This window comes from Primulina tabacum, chromosome 16 (genome assembly GCF_025594145.1).
Source record: "Primulina tabacum isolate GXHZ01 chromosome 16, ASM2559414v2, whole genome shotgun sequence".
In the NCBI taxonomy this organism is placed as follows: Eukaryota; Viridiplantae; Streptophyta; class Magnoliopsida; order Lamiales; family Gesneriaceae; genus Primulina; species Primulina tabacum.
Window position 1 is genome coordinate 29,978,091 of NC_134565.1, and position 26,799 is coordinate 30,004,889.

General features: G+C 37.7%; 2 protein-coding genes and 1 pseudogene across 6 annotated transcripts; 1 reads left to right on the top strand and 2 right to left on the bottom strand.

Moving 5' to 3' along the window:
- Window positions 1-4,250: 4,250 nt before the first annotated feature.
- LOC142528579 (uncharacterized) lies at window positions 4,251-13,575 on the bottom strand. 4 transcript variants are annotated; one of them, XM_075633619.1, is made up of 7 exons: window positions 13,423-13,575; window positions 13,071-13,211; window positions 6,556-7,407; window positions 6,273-6,350; window positions 5,790-5,881; window positions 4,790-4,858; window positions 4,251-4,672 (listed from the first exon to the last, which is right to left on the bottom strand). In XM_075633619.1, the coding sequence occupies exons 2-7, from the start codon at window positions 13,192-13,194 to the stop codon at window positions 4,472-4,474; spliced, it is 1,416 nt and encodes a 471-aa protein (XP_075489734.1). In that variant the 5' UTR covers window positions 13,195-13,211; window positions 13,423-13,575; the 3' UTR covers window positions 4,251-4,471. The 4 variants fall into 4 exon arrangements, with proteins under 4 accessions (XP_075489734.1, XP_075489732.1, XP_075489733.1 ...); XM_075633617.1 differs by having other exon boundaries at window positions 13,315-13,571; XM_075633618.1 differs by having other exon boundaries at window positions 13,387-13,570.
- An 806-nt stretch (window positions 13,576-14,381) lies between these two features.
- Window positions 14,382-19,931, top strand: LOC142528478 (pentatricopeptide repeat-containing protein At1g80270, mitochondrial-like; annotated as a pseudogene).
- Window positions 19,932-20,051: 120 nt separating this feature from the next.
- Window positions 20,052-25,192, bottom strand: LOC142529209 (microtubule-associated protein 70-2-like). Of its 2 annotated transcripts, none has more exons than XM_075634668.1 (11): window positions 24,903-25,192; window positions 23,290-23,375; window positions 22,886-22,951; window positions 22,558-22,728; window positions 22,268-22,438; window positions 22,017-22,172; window positions 21,750-21,896; window positions 21,295-21,366; window positions 20,668-21,198; window positions 20,377-20,519; window positions 20,052-20,245 (listed from the first exon to the last, which is right to left on the bottom strand). In XM_075634668.1, exons 1-11 carry the CDS (start codon window positions 25,099-25,101, stop codon window positions 20,233-20,235), a joined length of 1,755 nt encoding a protein of 584 aa, XP_075490783.1. In that variant the 5' UTR covers window positions 25,102-25,192; the 3' UTR covers window positions 20,052-20,232. The 2 variants fall into 2 exon arrangements, with proteins under 2 accessions (XP_075490783.1, XP_075490784.1); XM_075634669.1 differs by lacking the exon at window positions 24,903-25,192 and adding an exon at window positions 23,633-23,794.
- Window positions 25,193-26,799: the final 1,607 nt, after the last annotated feature.

Sequence of the window (26,799 nt, forward strand, 5' to 3'; positions counted from 1 at the left end):
TGCTTCCCAGTGTTGCTTTCCTGGATTACTCATAAACCTGCTCACAACTCCCACTGCATGTGCTATGTCTGGTCTTGTACACAACATTGCATACATGAGGCTTCCGACAGCAGAAGCATAAGGAACCTTATTCATATAAGCCTTCTCCTGCTCCGTCGATGGTGATTGTGCTTTGATTAGTTTGAAATGACTAGCCAAAGGAGTACTAACAGATTTAGCTTCATCCATATTAAATCTGCTAACCACCTTTTTCACGTACTCTTCTTGTGATAACTTCAAGAATCCATTCACCCGGCTTCTTAAGATCCTCATTCCAAGGATTTGCTTTGCAGCACCCAAATCCTTCATGGCAAATTCCTTTGATAAATCTTTCTTGAGTTTATCAATTTCTTCCAGACAAGCTCTAGCTATCAGCATATCATCTACATATAGCAGTAGTATGATATAAGAACGGTCAAACTTTTTCACATAACAGCAGTGATCAGCTTGACACCTTAGGAAACCATTTTCACTCATGAATCCATCAAACTTTTTGTACCACTGTCTTGGAGCTTGTTTGAGACCGTACAAGCTCTTATGAAGTTTGCACACCATTCTCTCTTTTTCCCGTACTTCAAAGCCATGCGGCTGCTTCATATAAATTTCTTCATCTAGGTCACCGTGAAGAAACGCAGTCTTTACATCCAACTGCTCCAAATGTAAGTCTTCCTTCACCACTAGTCCAAGTACTATCCTGATAGTGGTTAATTTAACCACCGGAGAGAAAATCTCGGTGTAATCAATTCCTTCCCGTTGTTGGAAGCCTTTCACAACAAGTCTTGCCTTGTACCGCTTGCTACCATCATGCTCTTCTTTTAACCGGTACACCCACTTGTTATGTAACGCTTTTTTGCCTTGCGGAAGTTCTGTCAACTCCCACGTCTGATTGGATGACAGTGAATCCATCTCATCTTCCATGGCCAACTCCCAATTGGTTGAATCATCATTTTGCATTGCCTCTTCATAGGTCTCCGGTTCACCTTTGTACTGTCAGCAAAATATAGTGAAGTGCAGGGGAGTATCTCTCAGGTGGTCTAATGGTTCTTAAAGATCTCCTGAGTTCAATCACCGGAGTTTGTGGGTCATCATTTTGTGCAGTTTCTTCTTCATCTTCCTTGTCACTGGTTTTCGATTCATTCAAAGGAATATGTCTCAATGGCAATTTATCAGTCTTCTTGACTTCAGGACATTCATCTCCAGCTCCAATGTCCGACTTGTCCTTGTACAAAAGTTTCTCATTAAAGATTACATCCCTGCTCCGAATGATCTTCCGATTTTGGTCATCCCAGAAACGATAACCAAACTCATTATCTCCATAACCAATAAAGAAGCACTTCTTTGATTTCGGATCAAGTTTTGTTCTGCTTGCTGAATCAATATGAATATAGGATAGACATCCAAACACTTTCAAGAAAGAAAGGTTTACTTCTTTGCCGCTCCAAACCACTTCGGGTATTTTGCAGTCAAGCGGTATCGAAGGTCCTCTGTTGATCAAATATGCTGCAGTGTTAACAACATCAGCCCAAAATGATTTTGGCAATCCAGAATGCAATCTCATGCTCCTTGCTCGTTCATTCAGGGTCCTGTTCATCCTTTCAGCTACACCATTCTGTTGAGGTGTACCAGGAATGGTTTTCTCCATCTTGATCCCGTTCTGTGCACAATATTTTTTAAACTCATCATCTTCATATTCTCCACCATTGTCAGACCGTAAGCACTTCACCTTCAAGTTGGTCTCATTTTCCACCATGGCTTTCCACCTTTTAAAGGTCTCGTAAACATCAGATTTATTTTTCAGAAAATAAACCCAAATTTTTCTACTCGAATCGTCAATGAATGTGATATAGTATCTCGAGCCTCCAAGGGATGTCACAGGAGATGGTCCTCATACATCAGTATGAACCAGCTCCAACTTTGCTGCTTTTGGTTCTCTACCGCCTTTTGAAAAGCTCACTTTCTTCTGCTTTCCAAGGATACATCTTTCACATAGTTGGTGTTCAACAGTCTTTAATTCTGGTAGCTTTCCTTTTGACACCAACATCTTCATTCCCTTCTCACTCATATGTCCAAGTCTATAATGCCATAGACTTGAATTGGCTCCAGCATCCACAGCTCCTAATGTGTCTCTGCAACTGGAAGTCATATACAGTGTTCCAGTTTTCTTTCCTCGAGCAACAATCATGGCTCCTTTGTTCACTTTCCAGGAACCATCACCGAAGGTTACATTGTGGCCTTCATCATCCAGCTGTCCCACCGAGATCAGATTGCGTGTCAATTTTTGTACATGTCTGACTTTGTTGATTTTCCAGACAGATCCATTTGACATCTTCATCCGTACATCACCCATACCAACAACTTCCAAGGTTTTTCATCAGCCAGGAAAACTTTTCCGTAATCGCCAACAATGTAATTATCAAATATATCGCGATCACCAGTGGTATGAAACGAAGCTCCCGAGTCCATAAGCCAATAATCAACAGGGCTTTCCATGGATAATAGCAGAGCATCATGTACTTCCTCAGTGACAGCATTGGCATTACTCTTCGTTGATCTGCAGTTCTTTTTCAAGTGACCAGTTTCACCACAGCTCCAGCACTTCAAATTCTTTTCAAAGTTGCTTTTGTCTTTTCCATTTCTTGATTTGGATCTACCGCGCCATCGGTTGGAACTCCTTTCACCACTCCTGCTTCTTCCTTTGTTATCAAGATTTAGAGCAGATCTCGATGATGTTGCTTCACCCGAGTCTTTCCTGTGAACTTCTTCAGCAAGGATTTGATCTCTAACATCATTGAGTTGTAGTTTCCCTTTTCCAACAGAGTTGCTAACCGCTGCCCGCATCGGTTCCCAATTGTCTGGTAAAGACGCCAGAAGAATAAGTGCCCGAATCTCATCATCAAATTTGATGTCCACCGATGTCAGCTGAGAGACAATCGTGTTGAATTCATTTATGTGTTTTGCCACCGAAGCACCTTCTCCCATCTTCAAGTTGAATAACTTCTTCATGAGATGTACTTTGTTGTTTGCTGATGGCTTCTCGTACATGTCCGATAAAATGGACATCATCTCTTCTGTGGTTTTTGCTTCCGCCACGTTATGTGCCACATTCTTCGTTAGGGTCAGTCGTATCACACCTAACACCTGTCGGTCAAGGAGCTCCCAATCATCATCCTCCATCTTTTCTGGTTTCTTTCCTGATAGAGGTTGATGCAGCTTCTTATTGTACAGATAATCTCTTATCTGTAACCGCCATAACGAAAAATCTGTTCCGTCGAACTTGTTGATTACCGGTCCCGATCCATCATCTCCGGCCATCACTTCTCTAGCCTTAGCAAAAAATCTAAAAAATCTTTTCTGATGTGGAAGATCAGACAAAGCTGCAACCACAGAGCATACTCAGAATTTTTAAGAATTTTCACAACAAGGCTCTGATACCAGTTGTTGGGAAATTACCCCGAAGCGATGCCAACCACGATGATAATATAGTGCCGAAAAATTGCGGAATAAAATAATCAACAAGGACACAAAGATTTACGTGGTTCACCCAAGATAGGCTACGTCCACGGAACACTGCAACTTTTATAACCGGAAGAAATATTACAACAAGTGTATACACCAAGACACTAAATATCTCACACTCCCAAACCCGAGTATACCGAGAAAATAATTTTTCTAACTCACACAAGAGAATTCCCGCACTCAAGAAAAAAATACACTCTTTTTTTTCTATGCACTCTCTTTTTATCAAAGCTGAAAAGCTTTTGATTTTGGGATACAATAACTGAAGAAATTGAGCTCTATTTATAACTAAAACCATCAATCATTTTTGTAATGTTTTCGATGTGGGATTCCAATTTCTGAATATTTTATTTGACGTGTGCCCCACCTCATTAAAAACTCACCTAACAGACAGCAACCCCTATTCGGGGGTGGGTCAATAAGCTCTGTTAAGAGGCAGACCCTATGAGTCAACAGGCTAAGGCCAAATGAGAGGTTCTTGGTGCAGGGTTCATGCTATCTGGGATTCCAGATATTCCAAACCAAATCTAAGGGGATTTACGAGCCGGCAACAGACAAAATATGCTGTTTACCTGACCACTGTGAGTTACATGCTATCGCGTAATCCCAAAAGTTTAATCAGCGTATCGAAAGATAGCGGCAGCATATTAGTTTTTTTTAAAAAAAGAATGTGCATTAGCCACAACAAGCATAGCTGACCTCCAACAAATGACATATCTAGCAATCTCATTACTCGTGATCAAAACAAATTTCCGTACGATAGAAGTATGTCTCACAAAAGAACACATATCTAACAATCTCAATAGTCTGTCATCACAGGCCAACAAATTGCCATACAATAGAAATTTGTCTTTGAAAAAAACACATCGGCAGAATACAAGACAATATGAAAAAGTACTTTAATATCAGTACTTAATTAGATAAAGAAAGCTTTCAAAGACCAAGTCCAACAGTCCGGCCATCCCTCCGACGCAGCCCTGCAGTGTATTGCCTCTCCAATTCCAGCTGAAGTTGTTCCTGCTGCTTCTCCACATCGGGGTTGTCTGGCTGGTTTACCACTATTGCTTCGCCTTTCACGCCCTACAATTGGCCATAGGCACCAATGCAACCTCAGACTCTAAAAATGTGTTAGTAAGTGAATAAAATTCTAACGAGGACTAGAAATAATTAATCAAGAGTACCACAAAGTTCAGTGGTGCTGTAATATTGAAAGCGATAAGAGGTAGGAAATTACCATGAGTTTGTTGAATTTTTCCTGGCGTTCCCGGTCGCCAAAATTTGCGGTATCCCAACGATGAGAAGACTATGTGGAGCATTATATTGAACATACAGAAATAAGACATGATGATGAATAATACAAAAACATCTGAACTAAAATTAATCCAAAAACTAAAGGGCCTGGATACTTTTAAATATGATGTTGGTTCAGCTTATGAACAGAGAATGTAATGGCATATCAGTAAATATATCTTGCTGATCAGTGATCACTATATTTTAAATAATTTGGATATTCTGTTAAAGCCAAATTGAACAGCCTAATGCTCCAACAAGTCAATAGGTGATTGCATATTCAAAATTTGTGATAATGGAAAAAGAGTCATTAAAGAAAAAGTGCTCCCTTTATCTATTTCTTATCAGAATGAGCACCTAGCACGGATACTCCTAAAAAAAAATTCTGAAGTATCGGACACGGATACAGATACGGGTGTCGGATCGGCATGTCGGATACAACAAAATCTGTGTCATTAACTTTTCGAAGGTTTGACCATTCGAATACGTCTTGAACACGTCAATGATACGCCATGGACACGGTGAGGATACATTCGGCAAAAAAAAAAATCTTTTGCTTTTTCTTATTAAATCACTCAATATGAAGTTGTACATTGTACATATTTACATTATATAATATATATATATATATATATATATATATATATTAATAATTGTTGTATCCTACCTTATCGTGTCTTATATTTTCAAAATTTGTCACATCGTCGAATCCGTATCATATCAATACAATACATGTATCCATGTAACCTAGATGAGCACAAATAATGCTCCATTTTTCTACGATGGAAATTCATTTCTCAAAGACCCTTAAGAGCACAAATAATGCTCCATTTTTCTAGAATGGAAATTCATGTTTCAAATGACCCTAAGTCCCTTGGATATTTTCACCTTTTATTATCTCTATTGAATGGAGCGAGGTTAAAACTAAAAAGTGAAGATCATACCTCCTCAACCGTGGTGTTCTTCTTATTTCCCCACAAAAGCTTCTTCTTTTGGTCGGCTGACATGTATCCGGTACCAACTAAATTCTTATTAACTACAGTCCCATGAAAAAACAACCAAAAAATTCAATGAGCTACATCGGATATAAAGAGTCAAAAGATAGAGATTAAATAGGTCCGCGAAAACATAATGGTAATAATGACAGCTACTACAGAAAAGTTAGGTCCTAGCAGACACCTTACAATACGTTTGCTTCTGCTAACAAATCAGGTAAGCATTGACTTTATATGTTTGCGTACTTGGGAGACAATATAACCAAAAACTGCACAGATAAAGCGAGGACAAAGGTTTTACCAGCCATCACATCACTTAGCTTAGCAACAGAGAAATGAAAGCTTGCGGAAATAGAAACAACATGCTAGATTAAGAGTTCAGACAAATAGCATTCAATATAAAAAGTAGCTCGGAAGAAGTAATTGACCTACCCAATTCAGCTGCTCTCATAGCAGCGATTTTCGCAGCATCAATATCAGAATCTGTCACATACGACTGCTCCGAAGTACCTATTTCAGTAGTCCAGTGAGTTACACTGCTTTTCATCAGCTAAAACTTAGGTTTAGAAACTGAAAGATAATAATAAATAACAAACAAAAAGGAGATATTCTCGCCCAAAGTAAAATGATTGCAACTACCAACAGTCAGTTGACTCACAACATATCAAAATTAGACAAACATGATAAGGTTGCTATGGAAGTTTACAAAGCATACCATCTGCTCCAGAAACTGAGACATCATGGCTAAATATTTTTGGTTTCTTCGCTAGGGAATCTTGATCATTACTGGAAACTGCCTTTGTACCATCAGAAATAACGTGTTCCACTGGTTTTCCATGGCTTTGCTCCTTAAAGTTATCCCGATAATCACGTCCCATCTTTTCCTCACTGGTAGTCTCACAATCCAGTCCCTTAACATCTCTTTGAGGCGCTTCTTTCCAAAGATGTACGGAATTGTCTCTTCGGGAGGATGAATCATTTCGCTGGCCCTTTGGCTCATCATAAATGGACGAGTGATTACTCTTGTGATCACCAGAACTCCTTTGACGCTCTGTTTTCCCAACTTCATAATCTCTACCATCTCCCTGCCTATCTTTGTCTTTAAACCTGTTCCGGTCTTCATTATTAGCATGTCTCCTTCCAGATCCAGCTCTCTCAGATGAGTCTTTATCCCTGCTTCGGTGCCCTGAACCATCAGATTTTTTCCGAGAGTATATGTCCATGTCATTTGGATAATCTTTAGATCCATGGTGATCTCTCTCCCTCCTAGAGGGATGCAAACTGTGGTACTCCTGCGAGTCCCGCACAGAACGATAAGATGACTTAGAAGGACCTCGGTCATAGTCATCCACATGCTTATCCCATCTGTGGTGGTCATCATGCCTGTTATAGCTCCGAGATGATTGTTGATCGGAATGTTTATACAAGTCACTACTTCGGTAGGACTGACTCCTACCGTAGTCCCTTTCTAAACCCCTACCATCATCCCTTTTTCGTTTATCTTCAGCGACTTTTGCAGTATCTTTTCTTGACGGTACTGGACTGGAGCTGCGGTCACGCTGGCTCCCTGAACACGTTAAACGAGGCTATGGGAGTAAAAGAATGGTCAAGTATGATCAACGGATAAAAATAATTATAACAGCTGCAAGAGCGCTCTAAAGAGCACCCGACACAAATCAGATAATTAAAGAAGCATTAATTTCTCGGTTGCTTTAAAAAAAATGACAATTCCCCAATGCTCAGGTAATGAAAAAGTTAATCACAGATAATGCATGCAAAATCAAATATTTAAGTAGACGCCATCCATTAATACATTAAGAATCCAATACCCACAGGTAACAAGCCAATTTGTTACCCTAAAGAAAAATTGCCATTTTTCAGCTTTCAATGATCATCATGTAGAACACCACGTGAAGTTGAAAACAATTAAGAATCCAAATGAAAAATTCCCACGCTTTTGCTAGATTATTTCATCTTTGAGACTCATATAACAACTCTACTAAAATCAAAGAAAATAAATATAATAAATACCTTGATGTAAGCCCAAGGAATTAGAGTAGAAGCAAAACAAACATTAGACATCACTAGAAACCTAATAAGAAGCTGAAATTCAATTAGAAGAGATTTCTACATGTTAACTTTGTTCTTTTCCTGCAGGAACATTGAATTTCAAAAACCATTCTAACTTTCTACGAAGAACAGGTGATAGGACTTCAGAATCTCCATGCCACTTGCATGATAGATACTGTTAGAGAACACTTATTCCATGCATCTTCTGAAAATAAAACAAAGCTCCTTTAATAACTCTTAAAAACCAATACCAAATACAAAAATTGTTGGAGTTAATATTTTAGGACTAACTATTTCAAAGTACTGTTAGAATAAATACCAATAATCCAGGATAGTTTGTTTCTTGACTTTTTCAATAGCCGTGACACTCAAATAAATTTGTAGACTGTTTTTTCTCTCCTTTCAGTTAGAGTTGTATGTCTATATAAGCCTTGTTATCAATAAAATCAATTATGAATTTGCTTACATTTCCGTAACATTTCTATTAAACCTTACAAATTGGTATCAGAGCCTCGTTGAGAGGCCTGATCGTGAGATTTCCGAGTGTGGTTAGGAACTGCAGTATCCTAATCTAAGAGAGCAAAACACTTGAGAGTAAGAGTGAAACACTTAGGGAGTGATTGAGAAATGGCAGCAGAAGGAAACATTGGTTTTGCTCAATCTAGCATTCCTAAGTTCGATGGAGATTATGACCACTGGAGTATGCTGATGGAAAACTTTTTGCGATCTAAGGAATACTGGAATCTCATCGAAATTGGTTACTCTGAACCTGGAGAAACAGAAGTTTTGACAGCCGCACAGAAAAAGACATTGGATGATCTTAAGCTCAAGGATTTAAAGGTGAAAAACTATCTCTTTCAGTCAATTGACAAGTTAATTTTGAAAACCATCCTTCAAAAGGACACGTCCAAACAAATTTGGGAGTCAATGAAGAGAAAGTTTCAAGGAAATGCAAGGGTTCAACGTGCACAACTCCAGGCACTTCGTAGAGATTTTGAAATTCTGGAAATGCAGGTTGGAGAATCGGTTTCCGACTACTTCTCAAGAGTGATGCTGGTTGCTAATAACATGAGAAACTATGGAGAAGACATGCCAGATGTCAAAGTGGTGGAGAAAATTCTACGGTCCTTAACAGAACGGTTCAACGACATTGTATGTTCTATTGAGGAGTCAAAGGACATGGATTCTCTCACTGTTGATGAGCTGCAGAGCTCCTTGATTGTGCATGAACAGAAGTTTCGAAGGAAAAATGGAGAAGATCATGCTTTGAAAGTAAGTACGGGGGAGAAGTTTCCTACACGAGGAAGAGGTAGAAGCAAATTTAGAGGACGAGGTAGAGGAAGAGGAAGACAAAGTTTCGATCGAGCCACGATTGAATGCTATAAATGTCACAAACTCGGTCATTATCAATATGAATGTCCTGCCTTGGACAAGGAGGCAAATTATTCTGAGTTAGATGAACAAGAAGAGCTCTTGTTGATGTCATATGTAGAGATGAACAACACAAAAAAGGAAGAGGTCTGGTTCTTGGACTCGGGATGCTCAAATCACATGTGTGGAGATAAATCAGTATTTCATGAGATGGATGACACCTTTAGACATGTGGTAAAACTTGGAAATGACACTAAAATGAATGTACTCGGAAAGGGAAGTGTGAAATTGATGGTGTGTGGAGTAACTCATGTAGTCACTGAAGTTTATTATATACCTGAACTCAAGAATAATCTTTTGAGTATAGGTCAACTACAGGAGAGAGGCTTGACCATACTATTTCAATCAGGAATGTGTCGAATATATCATCCTCAAAAGGGTCTGATTATTCAGACAAACATGACAGCAAACAGAATGTTCGTTTTGTTGTCTCAAAAGGAATCATGCTTCAACACCACAACACAAGACACAACTCACCTATGGCATTGTAGATATGCTCATCTCAGCCACAAGGGACTAACTCTGTTGCAATCAAAAGGTATGGTTACTGGACTACCCCAATTACCCGTTTCCTCTGTTGTGTGTTCCGATTGCATGAAGGGCAAACAACATCGTGATCCAATTCCAAAGAAAAGCAAGTGGAGAGCAACTCAGAAATTACAATTGGTTCATGCAGACATCTGTGGCCCTATTACTCCTGCTTCCAACAGTAAAAAGAGGTACATATTATGCTTCATAGATGATTTCTCTAGAAAAGCATGGATATATTTTTTATTAGAAAAATCAGAAGCATTTTATCTCTTCAAGTGTTTCAAAGTGTTCGTGGAAAAGGAAACTGGTTTGCCTATTAAGTGTTTGCGTACATATAGATAGGGGAGGAGAATTTAACTCTATGGATTTTAACGAATTTTGCAAGCAGAATGGGATAAGAAGGCAGTTAACTATGGCTTACACTCCGCAGCAAAATGGAGTAGCCGAACGCAAGAACCGAACGATAATGAACTTTGTGAGATCAATGTTATCAGAAAAAAAGATGCCTAAGACTTTCTAGCCTGAAGCAGTGAGATGGGCAGTGTATGTTTTGAACCGATCACCTACACTAGCTGTTAAGGAAATGACTCCAGAAGAGGCTTGGAGTGGAGAAAAACCATCAGTGGAGCACTTCAAAGTATTTGGATGTATTGGGCATGTCCATATTCCAGATGCTAAGAGGACAAAACTCGAAGATAAGAGCATGAAATGTGTACTTCTTGGTATTAGTGATGAGTCAAAAGGGTACAGATTGTATGATCCTATTACAAAAAAAATTATTTTGAGTCGAGATGTGTTTTTTGAAGAAGAAAGTCGATGGAATTGGGATGCAGGCTACGAAAAGGACCTGTCAATAGATTTAGAATGGAAAGATAGTAAAAATACTACCCATGATGAAGAAGAATGTGAAGAAAATACAGAAGAGGAAGAAGCTGAATTTGATGAAACCGAAGATGCACATGTTTCCTCAAGTACCAGTGATGAAGTAGGCATGAATGCCAGGGTGAACAGAAGTAGACATCCTCCCATGTGGATGAGAGACTGTTTCAGGTGAAGGTCTATTAGAAGAAATGAATATGGCACTTATTGTATCTTCAGATCCAGTGAATTTCGAGGAAGCTGTGGAAAGTCTGAAATGGAGATTAGCCATGGATGAAGAAATTAATTCTATTGAAAAAAATCAAACATGGAAGTTAGTAGATTTACCAGCTGGGGCAAAAAGAATAGGAGTGAAATGGGTCTACAAAACCAAACTGAATGAGCTCGGAGAAGTTGACAAATATAAAGCAAGGTTGGTGGTTAAAGGTTATTCCCAACAACATGGAGTAGATTATACAGAGGTGTACGCACCTGTAGCAAGAATGGACACTGTGAGGATGATCATAGCACTTGCTGCAAACAAAGGCTGGAAGCTTTACCAACTAGATGTCAAATCTGCATTTTTATATGGAGAGCTAAGCGAGGAAGTTTATGTGGAGCAACCGAAGGGGTACGAAAAGAAGGGAAATGAGCAGAAAGTGTACAAGCTGTACAAGGCGCTTTACGGACTAAAACAAGCCCCAAGAGCTTGGTTTAGTCGGATTGAATCTTATTTCATTAAGGATGGCTTTCAAGCAAGTCACAGTGAACACACTTTATTTATCAAACGAAGCAATGAAGGTAAGATTCTCATTGTGAGTATTTATGTTGATGATCTTTTGTTCATTGGTAACGATGCAGATATGATAATTGAATTCAAATGTTCAATGAAGAAAGAGTTTGATATGACTGACTTAGGAAAAATGAGATTTTTCCTTGGAATAGAAGTTCTACAGAAGACAGAAGACATTTTTATTTGTCAAAGGAAATATGCAGCAGAAGTGTTGGATCGTTTTGGGATGAAGGAAAGCAATGCAGTCTGTAATCCCATGGTTCCGGGGTATAAATTATGCAGAGATGAGAAAGGAGTCAAAATGGATGAGACTTATTTCAAACAGACTGTGGTAAGCCTCATGTATCTCACAGCCACACGACCCGATCTCATGTTTGTTGTAAGTCTGATTAGTCGATTTATGGCCAATCCAACTGAGTTGCACTTCCAAGCAGCAAAAAGGACCTTAAGGTATTTGAAAGGAACCATGAATTATGGAATCTTCTACAAGAAGGGAGGAGCAGAAAACTTGTTGGCTTTCACAGATAGTGATTATGCAGGAGATATGGAAGATCGTAAAAGTACTTCTGGCTACGTGTTTATGATGAGTGAGGGTGCAGTAGCTTGGTCATCTAGAAAGCAGCCCATTGTCACTTTATCAACTACTGAGGCGGAGTTTATGGCAGCAGCAGCTTGTGCATGCCAAGCTGTTTGGATGAGGAATGTTTTGAAAGAACTTGGTTATCTACAAGAAGAAAGCACCATGGTGATGTGTGACAACAATTCTGCCATCAAGTTATCCAAAAATCCAGTCTTACATGGTCGGTCCAAACACATAGATGTGCGATTTCACTTTCTCAGAGATCTTACAAAGGAAGGAGTTGTTGATCTGGTTTATTGTGAAACTCAAAATCAAGTTGCTGATCTGATGACAAAGCCGCTAAAATTGGGAGATTTCCAAAAGTTCCGTGAAGAACTTGGAGTGTGCACTGTTCCTGAGATGAACTAATTGCATTATCAATAACAATAAGTTCAAGGGAGGAATTGTTGGAGTTAATATTTTAGGACTAACTATTTCAAAGTACCGTTAGAATAAATACCAATAATTCAGGATTGTTTGTTTCTTGACTTTTTCAATAGCCGTGGCCCTCAAATAAATTTGTGGACTGTTTTTTCCCTCCTTTCAGTTAGAGTTGTATGGCTATATAAGCCTTGTTATCAATAAAATCAATTATGAATTTGCTTACATTTCCATAACATTTCTATTAAGCCTTACAAAAATATATTGCCCTTGTTTCATGGTTCAAAATAATATTGTGCTATTAGTGAATATCAATATTCAAACTCTCGCACCAACTTTTCATTTTTAGTAACAAATTAATCAAAATCTGGAGTCACAGAAAACCACAGGTTTATAAACCTTTACGTCTAGAGCTTGCAGTTGAACAAGTAAATCAGAAACCAATATGTGGTTTTAGAGAATTCACTCCCACGCGCAACAGTATCATAAATTTCCTTTCTCCCAAATATAATTCAGTAAAAAAATGAAACAATTTCCAACGACTAACCATCAGACGAAGAGGATGACCCGCTGAGAGAAGATCGGCGCCGATACTTCCTTTTACACGAGTCATTTAAAGGCTTCCGAAATTCCGCCTTCGAGTCCACATTTTCTATCGCCTTCGAATCCATTCCACCGAATTTAACACCTGATGGGCAAAAAGCAATAATTCCACCGCAAAATAGAAATAAAAAAATAAATATGTTCAACTAAACAAACACTCCAACAATTCGCATACAAACACAACGCACATGCACAACTGTGAGTATGTCGAACCAAATAAGCATGTGGATGAGAAAATATAAAGATCCACAGAGACGCACGCAAAAAATCGATCCAGGAATCAGAGGAAGAACCACCAGATTCAAAGCCTCTTCGCTATCTTTCCGTTCCAACGATTCTGCAGCGTTGGTGCTTCGATATTAGGGTTCGCTTTTAATCCATTCGTATTGATTCTCCGCTTTGAAAGGAAGCTAGAGCTGAAAGATCACTCGGAAGTAAAATAAAAAGATAAAATTAATGAAAACAGATTTTTTTTGGGTTTTGGGTCCAATTTGTGGGCCTCGATCTTGGGCCCACACTGGGTTTGACAATGATGAACCTGTGGTTTAGGATCGATTCGTAATGAATGTAATTTATATTTTATTACTATTATTTATATCGGTAAATAACTCCTTTTTTAGAAATATTTTAAAATTTAATTTGAAGGTGTGAATTAAATATAAAACCAACTAATATTTAAAGTAAAAGGACATTTAATTTCGACCATTGGACTAATCGTCATTTAATTTGAAACTTGTCCATTGGAAATTATCGCGCATTAGAGAATATTTTCTTAACTTCATTGTCTTCATCTATGTATATTCTTTTTCTAATATGTAAGTTTATAGATGAGAGCATAGGCGGAGCCAGAAATATGACTCTGCTCGAACTAGAATTTTAAACTCTACAATATTTTAATATTTTAAATGATCTACCCGGACTAATATCATATTATTCTAAAATTATACAAAATTTATATATAAATTTTTTTTAAAAAAATTGGGCAGCCCGGGTACACAAGAGTGTGCCTCCGCCCCTGGATGAGAGTTTTGGCTGATCTACTGTTGGTATTGTTGGGATATCGTTTTTTCGCACCCAATGCACTATGAAAGTTTAAATTTTTTGTTGGGAGTTGCTGGACACCTGCTCTGACACTCTCGTCAATTTGCAAAGACTAATGGCACAATGGCAGTGAACTTTGGCCTTTTAGCAACTGGTATTGTTTGTAACAGTAAAAACACACACTTTGTGATTACATTATCTTATTTATGGTTAAATGGGAATCCTTGTCCAAAGTGACTGCTTTAATTATATACCTTATTCGTGCTGTAGGAATCCAGGTTTAAGCTCAGCGAGCACTCAAATAAGCTGTGTGCAGTCAGAAATCTTATCTTGTTATTTGGAAAATTATCATGCTGGATTGATTGTTCCTCAAGGAAAAGTATTTGATAGATCGCTATCTACCTCAAGATTTTACAACTCATCTTCTGTTTCTTTGAAGTCTTGTACAGAAGCTCATCCATTTTTTTTTTCTCAAGCCAGTCCCAAGAGCCATGTAGAAGATGATGATGACAAGTTGGATGATGGTTTTTCTGATCTCGAAAGGCCATGTGGTTTAGTTCAAGAATCGACTTCTGGAGACGAGAATAGCGATGAGTTATCTGATGGGGACGGTGTTTCGGATGATAAGGAGAATGAGTTGGAGGCCTTGATTTTCGATGCTGATGCTGGAAGAAAAAGAAGCTATCATAGCTACTCATACAATATCAATGAAGGAAGTTTGTGAGAAATGGGTAGAAGAAGGAAATGAAGTGAGCCAAACAGAAGTATCATTAAGTATTATCCATGCTTGTGTTGGGAAATTACACCGAAGCGATGCCGACCACGATGATAATAGTACCCAAACTTGCGGAATAAAATAATCAACAAGAACACAAAGATTTACGCGGTTCACCCAAAATAGGATACGTCCACGGAGCACTGCAACTTTTATAACTGGAAGAAATATTACAACAAGTGTATACACCAATACACTCAATATTTCTCACTCTCAAACCCCGAGTATACCGAGAAAATAATTTCTCTAACTCACACAAGAGAATTCTCGCACTCAAGAAAAAAATACACTCTTTTTCTCTATGCACTCTCTTTTTATCAAAGCTGAAAAGCTTTTGATTTTGAGATACAATAACTGAAGGAATTGAGCTCTATTTATTACTAATTCCTTCATTCAGTTTTATAAGTTTTCCGATGTGGGATATGATTTTCAGAATTTTTAATTCAGTGTGGGCCCCACCTCATTAAAAACTCACCTAACAATTCTCCCATTTGAAGACTTGATTTCAATCATGTCTTCACACCATCAGTGCAGCAGCTCATACCTCCTTTGTTAGTCCAGGAGACCAACTAAAGTCAAACACAACTTCAGTTTTTCAATGATAACAGCCTTCGTGAGCATACCAGCTGGATTCTTGCTTCCAGGAATCTTATCAATCTTCAAGACTCCATCATCCGATCTCTAAGGATCTCCATTCCAAGGATTTGTTTTGCAGCACCCAAATCCTTCAAAGCAAATTCCTTTGATAACTCTTTCTCGAGTTTATCAATCTCCTCCAGACAAGCTCATGCTATCAACATATCATCTACATATATCAGTAGTATGATATAATAACCATCAAGCTTCACATAACAACAGTGATCAGCCTGATACCTCATAAACCATCATTTATTTATTACACCATCAAACTTCTTGTACCACTGTCTTGGAGCTTGTTTGAGACCATACAAGCTCTTCTGAAGTTTGCACACCATTTTCTCTTTAACTCGTACTTCAAATCCCTGTGATTGATTCATTTCTTCATCTAGCTTACCATGAAGAAACGTCGTCTTTACATCTAACTGTTCCAGATGTAAATCTTCTTTTACCATCAATCCAAGTACAGTCCTGATAGTAGTTAACTTTACCACCAGAGAGAAAATATCAGTGTAATCAATGACTTCCTTTTCACCTTTTTCAACAAGTATTTCTTTGTACCGCTTGCTACCGTCATGTTCTAACTGGTACTCCTACTTGCTATGTAAAACCTTTTTACCTTCAGGAAGTTCTGAAAACTCCCACATGTGATTGGATGACAGTGAATCCATCACATCTTCCATGGCTAACTCCCACTGTTTCAAGGTCTCATAAACATCCGATTTATTTTTCACAAAATAAACCCAAAGTTTCTAGCTCGAATCGTCAACAGTAGTGCCATAATATCGTGAGTGATCTCCAAGGGATGTCACGGGAGATGGTACACATACATCAGTATGTACCAACTCTAAATCCGCCGATTTCGGTTCTCTAACCTCTTTTGAAAAGCTCACATTTTTCTGCTTTTCAAAAAATACAGCTTCACACAGCTTGTGTTCAACGATTTTTAATTTCGGTAGCTTTCCGTTTGAAACAAGCATTTTCATTCCCTTCTCACTCGTATCCCCAGGCCTACTATGCCATAGACTTGAATTAGCTCCAGCATCCACAGCCGCTAATTTTTTTCTCAAACTGGAAGTCATATAAAGTGTTCCAGTTTTCTTCCCTCGAGCAACAATCATGGCTCTCTTTTTCACTTTCCAAGAACCATCACCAAAGGTCACCTTATGACCTTCGTCGTCAAGCTGTCCCACTGAAATCAGTTTGTGTGTCAACTTTAGTACATGTCTTACTTTGTTGATTTTCCAAACAGATCCATTTGTCATCTTCATCCGGATATCACCCATACCAATTATTTCCAAAGGTTTTCCATCAGTCAGGAAAACATTTCCGTAATCTCTCGCATGTAATTATCGAATACATCACGATTACCAGTGGTATGAAACGAAGCTCCCGAGTCCATAATCCAAGAATCAACCGGGCTTTTTATGGATAGTAATAGAGCATCATGTACCTCCTCAGTAACAACATTAATGTCGTTCTTTGTTGATTTGCAATTCTTTTTCAATTGACCAGTCTCACCACAGCTCCAGCACTTCACATTCTTTTCAAATGTGCTTTTGTCTTTTCCATTTCTTGACTTGGACCTACCGCGCCATCTGTTAGAATTCTTTTCGCCACTCCTGCCCCTTCCTCTGTTCTCGATATTTAGAGCAGATCTCGATGATGTTCTTTCACCCGAATCCATCCTACGAACTTCTTTAGCAAGAATTTGATCTCTGACATCATTGAATTGTAGCTTTCTTTTTCCAACAGAGTTGCTAACCGCTGCCCGCATTGGTTCCCAAACATTTGGTAAAGACGCCAAAAGAATAAGTGCACGAATCTCATTATCAAATTTAATTTCAACCGATGTTAGCTGTGAGACAATCGTGTTGAATTCATTGATGTGTTTAGCCACCGAAGCATCTTCTCTCATCTTTAAGTTAAATAACTTCTTCATGAGATGTACTTTATTATTTGCCGATGGCTTTTCGTACATGTCCGACAAAATGGACATCATCTCCTCCGTTGTTCTTGCCTCCACCACGTTATGTGCCACGTTCTTCGTTAGGGTCAATCGTATTACACCTAACACTTGTCGGTCAAGAAGCTTCCAGTCATCATCCTCCATCTTTTCCGGTTTCTTTCCTGATAGAGGTTTATAATGTACAGATAATCTATTATCTGTAACCGCCAGAACGAAAAATCTGTTCCGTCGAACTTGTTGATTCCCGGTCTCGATCCATCATCTCTGGCCATCACTTCTCTAGCCTTAGCAAAAAATCTAAAAAATCTTTTCTGATGTGGAAGATCAGACAAAGCTGCAACCACAGAGCATACTCATAATTCTTAAGAATTTTCACAACAAGGCTCTGATACCAGTTGTTGGGAAATTACACCGAAGCGATGCCGACCACGATCATAATAGTACCCAAACTTGCGGAATAAAATAATCAACAAGAACACAAAGATTTACGTGGTTCACCCAAAATAAGCTACGTCCACGGAGCACTGCAACTTTTATAACTGGAAGAAATATTACAACAAGTGTATACACCAATCCACTCAATATTTCTCACTTCCAAACCCCGAGTATACCGAGAAAATAATTTCTCTAACTCACACAAGAGAATTCTCGCACTAAAAAAAAATACACTCTTTTTTTCTATGCACTCTTTTTTTATCAAATCTGAAAAACTTTTGATTTTGAGATACAATAACCGAAGAAATTAAACTCTATTTATAATTAATTATTTAATTCAGTTTTATAAATTTTCCAAAGTGGGATATGATTTTTCGAATTTTTAATTCAGCATGATGTCACCTCATTAAAAACTCACCTGACATCTTGAACTTCGGAAACGACGAATATTTCTCAGAGCCTTGCAGGTGGTTTTTCTTATAGTTTATTGTATGATGTTTATTTTGTTTATCCTTCATCTCCGCTTCTCTACATCTTGCCAACGAATAGCAACAACTTTTTGTTTGGTCCATCTCATTTAGTGTTGACGGTTTATCAAAATAGTGGAGGAAGGCTTCACTGTGTATCGTCTTTGGCGTCTTACAAGGGCGTATTAACTAATTATAGGAAGCTTCTTCATGGGTCTCTTTGAACTATCGAGCAGATTCCTGAATCTTTTAGAGGTGAATTAGTCTATCGAACTCTGTTGGGCAAATTATGTTGAGGATACCTGTTACACTCTTTTCTGCAATCAGATGCTACTTGTATACAAGAGTAGTGCGATGAGAAAATTGCTGATGTTCTGCTCTTAATGCAGAAAGAGAACATCAAACCATCTGTATTCACCTACCTGATTTTAATCGATATAGAGGGGAAATCCAAGGATACATCTGGGATGGAGCAAATTCTTGAGACAATGAAGGCTGATTTAGTGAAACCTAACAATCACATGCTGGTGTCTTTGGCTCGGTACTACACTGTTGTTGGGCTAAAAGATAAAGCCGAGACCATGCTGAAGGAGGATGAACAAGATGATATAAATGAAAATGGGAATCTGTTTGCAGTGTCGTTATCCGAACCACTACTAAAAAGACCAATAAACATGTGAAATTTAAACTTTATAACAATTAAACAGTAGAAACCAAATAACATAATTAACAACTTTTTAATTATCTCTTAATTAATATTTCATTCAAAATAAATATTCAAGTCATTACACTGTTGTGCTCTGCTTCCAATTTATGCTTCACTTGGTAGGGAAAAATAAGTTGGGAGGATCTGGAAAGCTTGTGAATCTCTTCCAAGTTGGGCAGACTGTATGGCTGCTATTGAAGCTTGGGGGCTGCTCAGAAAAAAATGAAAATGCTGAGGCAGCTTTTGACATAATGGTGAAAGAACTTATGACAAAATCTATAAAGCATTTTACTGCTCTTCTAAAGGTTTACGCAAATAACAAGATGTTCGCAAAAGCGAAGAATCTTGTGAAGCAAATGGAGGCAAGCGGGTTGTTCCCCTAATCCACTGACTTGCGATGCACTTGTTGTGCTTTATATCGGAACTGGAGAAGTCGAAAAAGCTGACAATATTCTTGAGAAAGCTGCTCAACAAAGAAGGGGAAAAACCACTGTTTAATTATTGCACAGCGATCATGGATCAGTATGCAAAAAGTGGGGACATACAAAATGCTGAGAGGTTATTCCTCACGATGAGAAAGGCTGGATACTCTGCACGTCTTCGGCAATATAACACACTTCTTCTGGCATATAAAAATGCCAAGGCTTCGGCTTATGGGTTCATCGAGAGGTTGAAGGGTCATAGTCTTTCACCGAGTAAATCATTTACCATGCAGGTGGCTAAGGTCGAAGCATTTAGAAAGGAAAATGAGGCTTATTTGCTGGAATAAGTAAAATGAATGCTCTCATTTAGATTATAAAGTGTTAGATTATGCATGATATTTTGTTTCACATATTATGGGATTATTACATAAAAGACAATTTTGAATTGAGCAGTACAGAGAAGTATAAAATGTCATGCGTCAGAAGAACTAAAATTTTATATAAATCATGAAATGAGCCAATACAAATCCAGTATGTGGTACACCTTCAAGAGGGAAGTAACATTGGTCACTGCTAACAAACTTGCTATAGATTAGATAAACAAGATCTCCTTATCGTGGTTTAACAATAGCACCAGATAACCGGGGGGCTAAGGTCACCGTCCAGTCCTGCAAAATTTAGCAAAAATCTCAGCAGCATCCAATGACAACAAATGAACATAATGAATTTGAGTCATTTAATGTGAATTTGGGGAAACAGAACAAAGAATGGACCAGATATCCTGGCTTGACAAATGTACCTCAAATGCCGGTTCCTTGGATCATGTTCTTTACCGCTACGTATAGTTGCAACTTCCTTTTCCATGGCAGCAACTTCTCTACGCATTTTCTTGGCCTCAACTTCCATTGCTTTGTTTAATGTTTCAACTTTCTTAGCCAGCATCTGAGCAATTCCATAACAGAAAGTTCAATCCTCAGAGGTACAGAAAGACGTGGGAGTTGGGGGGTATGGATATGGCAATTGACCATTATGTTCTCAATTTTTTTCTATAGTGGAGTATCTGTTTTTAAATAGCTGTCAGGAAACAAACCTCAATAGCATCATCTTTGTCCTTCAGGCTTTGGTCTTTTTCACAGCAAGATTTTCGCAGCACCGTGACCTCTTTTTGCAGCATATCATATAGCATTCCAGAGACATGGTCATGGTTTTCCCTTTCCAATTTCTCAGTCAATGTACACCCATTCCCATTCTCATATGGAGTAATTATTATATTTTTTTGGCCATCTTCGCCAGGGGTGAGTCGATTATCTTTCTCGCTCATATTTGCAACAACCTTGTCACCTCTTGTTAACCTGCTATCACCTTCAAATGTACTTGGCATATTGTTTACCTGCCTCAACGATGAATTTGAACTAATTGTCCGGGATGACTTCGATAAATTTAGTTTTTTAGGTTGAAACACGTTCGAGGATGGTACAGCGAAGTTTTCTGCTCCTCCAAGTGACATCCTTCGCGAAGTCCCATCACTTAAATTTTTTCCTTGTGAAGAAGCACGAGCTGTACTGTTGGAATGTGGTTTAAGTCTCTCCTCCAAAAACTTAAAGCGCGAGTAATATTTTTCCTAATTAATTAAGTGTTAAAAATGATGATTAAGTGATTCACGTCATCTTGACGAAGTAAATAATGGGGGATGTACAAAAACTATCTATTTTCTTACCTTCAACAGAGCTTCTGCCTTGGCAGCACGGTCCGCGATTGCAAGTTTATCTTTCAGCTGTTGCATTTCTCCCTGAAAATGTCAAAATCACCAGATTGCATCTGAGTAACTCTACATACAGTGGTTAAGATATTCGCTCCATGAACTAATACTGAGGTCCATTGTTTAAGTCACATTAGTCGTAAACATTTAAAAGAATTGTTCCATCCAAGAATCATTTACCAAAACAGTTTCTTTAATCATAACCCACACTTCAAATGCTTGAGTTATGTTCATTTGAGTCTCATTCACTCACTTCACCGATTTCTATTGAATCAGGTTGCCAATAACAGGAAATTGGTACATCCTCAACTTAGATTTGGTTTGTTATGCTTTGCAATCACTCTACTGTACCACTACAACTTATATGATATCAATTTTTAGCACACATTTTCACCCAAAGTTACATTACGCACCTGATAGAATTTCCTTTCTTCCAGCCATTGTTTTACTGGCATTACTTTGTCTGTTGCATCTTTCCAATCATTTGCAACGACAACAGCAACACGATTTGCTGAAACCTTAGCACGAGCTAGTTCACGATCCAGGATTCTTTTTTCATCCTGCCCAAGCTTTGCAATTAGCAACAACAAAAAGATGCACACGATGGCCAATGCTCGACGGAATTAACACAAATTATTCACACAAACAGAAAAGAAAATTATAGAACAGTTGTACTCTACATTTATTTCTTGCACTTTTCGCTGGTAATCCCGTACAGCATTGGCTGCAGCACCCCCAGCCAAAACAGCCTCCTCAAGCTGATGAACCGTCGCTGTTAGCTTTTCAACCTCAGCAACCTTTTGCCTATGCATTTTATCCAATATTTTATTCTCCTCCTGATACAACATTAAGAAGTGTTTTATCAGAAATCTACAGTAACACCTGAAATCAATGGATTTTCTATTCATAAACTGCTCTAAAATAGTCACACCTGGCATATCTCTATCTGTTTCGCCAGCTCTTGATTCTTGTTCTCCAGATCATCAACCAATGATGCTTTTGCTAGAGCAATCTGAACTGTGTGTTCTGCTTCCAAGAGAGCAGCCTCTTTGGTTTTAGTGAGTCGATCAAGAGACTTGTTGTCTTCTTGTAACTTTGCCACCTATAGAACGAAAGTTCACACATTTCCAATCACAAATTTATCACTCCACAAAGAGTGACAAAATTATTCATGTTTAGGATATTCACTAGTAGAAAATAGTAGTAGTAATTGGTAAGTACCTCCAATCTCATAAGCTTTAACTCGGCCTCCAGAGGAGCAATTATTGCCTCTATGGGAGGCATCTCATCATCTCTCTGCTCAGCATGTACTCTTCGAAGAGTGGCTTCCGCAGCAAATTGTGCAGCCAGAGCTGCTTTTTTCTCTTCATTTATTTTCTTAAGTTCTAGATTCTGAATGAGTAAGTGAATGAAGAATTATTTTTTTCAGTCTTCTTTAAGCTTCAAAGTTCTGATGTTACTTATTTCCTTCAAATATATCGGCAAATCTAGGAGACAGAGGAAAGTTAAACAACAGCCAATACCAGCACTCAACTAATCGTATGTGTACCTTGCTTTCAAGTTGAGCTTCCATTGTTTTTAACTTATCATCTACTTTCTTGAGCTCCTCAGTAAGCTGAAAAAGACAACATATCAACGAGCAACCTTTAGCAAGGAACCTACTTCCCCGTGCTTATCAAAAAAACCAGCTCTCCAAAATCCAAATACCCAAACCATAAAAAAAATAGCCAGAAACAAGAAATTCATTTTGTCTGCATTAACTAAATAAGCCAAATTGTTCAGAATATAACTTACAGTTGTTCAGATTAACATTTAACTAAGTGACCATTCGAGCATAGTCTAATGAGGTGACCAACAAGTGGTAGTTTCTGTTTATCACTTACAGAACTACCCACAGACTTTTACTGCCTATTCATAGACATCAAAATATGTATAACTTATGGATAAGCGTACCTCTTCAACAGCCTTCTCTTTAAGGCGTTCAGAACTCTTCAATGCTTTGATTTCTGCATGCCTTTCTCCCAGTTCTCTATCTTTCTCTGCACATTTGCTACATTCTTTAATATGAATTCTAAAAGACATTAATCTATTCTTGATTGTTCTCTGATGATTAAAGAAATGGTGAAATTATAAATTATTTGTTCAAAATTTTAATATGTATCATGCCTTATCATAAAGTGTCTGTCAGAGTCTGATTGATTTAGTAGAGCTAGAAAAAATGTATATAATATGAAGTAACTAGCCAAGCTCTAAGATTAGCAGTCAATTCCATAAGCATAAGAGCCGATTTGACCACCTTGTACACCTTCCAATAGATATCTTGGGCTTTTTGCATTACACCCCAAGGAGAAGAATGTCCTGCTGTATATAGTCTAACAAGATTTTTTTATTCATTTTCAGAGTTGACTGTGTAATCCATCATATGGTATAGAGCCCTTATGACCAAGACCTGGGCATAGATTCTTAGCAAGGATCCAGTGGAGCGCAGAACAAAGTGTGTAACATGTTGAAGCGTAAGTGAGATTGATCCAACTCATTGTGAAGTAACTGAAAAAACATGTTTATTTATGCGTTGCCATATTAATGTCTAGGATAATGCCTAGAAGATGTGCAGGAGTTACTTATATATCATCACGATAAACATTAATTAGCATTTGCTAGAGTCTTAAGTACGCACAAACGACTATTTTTATGCTATTTGTTTTCATATTATTCAATCTTTCCTTTTTAAAAAAAAAAATTAGATGAAAATTCTAAAGTCGAATTTTTTTGGGAGAAATTGTAAATTATGTATAAAGGAAGCTACAACGGCAAAATTACGTGGGGCCTTCAATATTTACTTTAAAGATAAAATTAGCTTTACTTTCACTCATGAACGAAACCACACTCTATCCAGAATACGTAACATTATTCGTTTGCTGGCTGTAACCTTGAGCATATTCCATCTTCTTTTTTCTACTCTTCCAATTGAACAATTATTCCCAAATCCCCACTTGATTATTCCACCATTCCATTCACAAAATTCTGTGTGATAATTGAGAGCTACCATGGAACCATGGACCTCATGCATTTTTAGCTTTTGAATTTCAAAACAGCATGATTTATTTTATATCTATGTATCCATAAACGACAAGAATACGAAACAAAGAAGACCTCCATCCGTAAAAAAAACGTCCAGACTCCTTCAAGTTTGAATTTCAAAAACGACAAATCATGAAACACACAGTATAGAATTATTAAAAAATAATAATAACGAGTTACGTTTCCCCACTACGCACGCGCTATCCGGAAAAAGGGAACCCATTTGGGTTAGATACCATTGATCGAGAAACTTATAATTTGTGATTTGCACTTCTAAAGTTCTAGGCCTCAGGTTTCAGTCGGAGGCCAAAAATATTTGCTGTGAAGGTGAAGCAAACTATACCAAATTTCTGGACCAATTTTTTTTTTTTTAAAAAAATTTCCATTTTTCCAGCAAACAAATCATCATTCTTCCAAATAAATAAAACCCACGACAAGTACCCAGAACTGAGTAAGCACAATCTGAGACTAATCCACAGACATACCTCGGCATTCGTTCTCAAGGCGAGTAAGCTCGACACGCACTGGATCAGAGCCATGCAGCATCGTAACAATGTCATCCACCTCGGGGCCGGCTCGGCAGTAAGCCATGTCCGGCTTCTTCTTAGCCTTGAAAGAAACCGGTGACGTCAGCATCTGTATCTCAGGTTCTCCATTAACGCGATTCTGATAATAACTCCCCATTAAAGCCACCAATCCCCTTTCTTCTGATCAGTACGAAAGCAGAAAAATATAGATGGTTTAAAAGTGTGTGTGTATGTATGTATGTATAGATAGCGAGAATTGGGGAAGGTCGGTGGGATTGGCTTTCGCAATAGAGATAGAAGAAACTGATGGGATTTATATAGGGACGTGAAATATAGATGGTTTAAAAGAGTGCAAAAATATATTTAATTTAGTATATTTTTTAGATTATTTGTAAAAAAAAAAACTTGATGATATCATACTAACTAATTTTAAGTATGTAATGTGATAATATTTTTATTTTACAATTTTATCTTTCGTAATATTTAGCTAATTTTGCTGATGTGACAATTCTCTATCTTTTTTTCCTTTTTTTCCAACTTATACATGTGATGCTCAGTTAAAATTTAAGGGTCCAATTCAACAATTGACATTAGTCTAAATGCAGGCTTCGAATTTGTCCCTAAACATGAAATCACGAAGAAGACCGTTAGAAGGGGCCCGGAGGGTGTCCGGTTGTAGCCCCTTCGACGCTCAAGTCAGATACTGAGAATATAAGGAGATAGCAACTAAGAGTGATGCTGAAAAATAATATAGTGAATATGAATGAGTTGGACACTCAAACTTGGTATTCATAGAAGAATATCTGGGTCTGTCATGAGCCTTCTACATTGGTTAGGGATGAACCAGTGGTCCAAAATCTGGTTTGAGCCTGATTTTAATGGGCTCATCCATGAAATATCGATATAATTTATCTAAAAGTTGAAATTATTTCAATAAATTTTATCTAATCATTATAGACTATCATATCTTAATACAATAATATATATATATATATTTATATAAAAGTATCAAACAGAAAAAAAAATTTAATATGGCCCGCAATCACGCTAGTTTGTATTATGTTAGTATATCTTGATTTTTTTTTTCAAACTTTCTAAAACACCTTTCACCTTCGATGAGAACATAAAATGTTGTTGTTGTTTTTTTTAGTATTGTTATTACTATTAGTATTACATCTCAAAAGATAATATACAATTGAAAACAGTTTCATTATGCATTTTCCGATATATATGTATTTTTTTTATTACAACACACACAGGATGATTCGAACTCGGGGAGCCAGCTAATCTGACAGGAGGTGAGACCACTGATGTACTAGCTCGGTCTCCGACATATATGTATTTGAACACGCATACATTCGAATTCATACATGGACATAAACAATATCTTATTTGCTTGCAAAAAAATCAAATATTTTATTCGCTCTATATCACCAGTTACATTAATGAGCTAAAATAGTCAAACTATCCGGGTGAATTTGTTATGCAAATACAAAAAAAATACATATACTAATTCCCTATACATTTTAAAATGTTTTCTATCTTTTTATTGAATTATTTTAAATTATTTGGTAGCATGAAATCCAAAGACAACATTGGATTTGGTCACAAATTACAACGGTCACAACGCAGAACCAAATACTAAAATTTGGCAAAATTTATGTGAGACGGTCTCACTGTGTCGTATTTTGTGAGACATATATCTTATTTGGGTCATCCATGAAAAAATATTATTTTTTATTTTAAGAGTATTACTTTTGATTGTCAATATCGGTAGGATTGATCCGTCTCACAGTTAAAGGTTCGTGAGACCGTCTCAGAAGAGACCTACTGTATTAATTTAGTGATACACTTG

Bases quoted from the DNA above. Each gene is read 5' to 3' on its own strand.
- LOC142529209 (XM_075634668.1), bottom strand. From the start codon at position 25,101: ATGGGGAGTTATTATCAGAATCGCGTTAATGGAGAACCTGAGATACAG. The intron at 23,376-24,902 runs GTATGTCTGTGG...GCAAATGTGCAG, and splicing joins CCTTGAGAACGAATGCCGAG to AGAAAGATAGAGAACTGGGA. The intron at 20,520-20,667 runs GTTTGTTTCCTG...GGAATTGCTCAG, and splicing joins ACAAAGATGATGCTATTGAG to ATGCTGGCTAAGAAAGTTGA.
- LOC142528579 (XM_075633619.1), bottom strand. From the start codon at position 13,194: ATGGATTCGAAGGCGATAGAAAATGTGGACTCGAAGGCGGAATTTCGG. The intron at 6,351-6,555 runs GTATGCTTTGTA...CTACTGAAATAG, and splicing joins CTCAGTTTCTGGAGCAGATG to GTACTTCGGAGCAGTCGTAT. The intron at 5,882-6,272 runs GTAGGTCAATTA...ATGGGACTGTAG, and splicing joins TATGAGAGCAGCTGAATTGG to TTAATAAGAATTTAGTTGGT.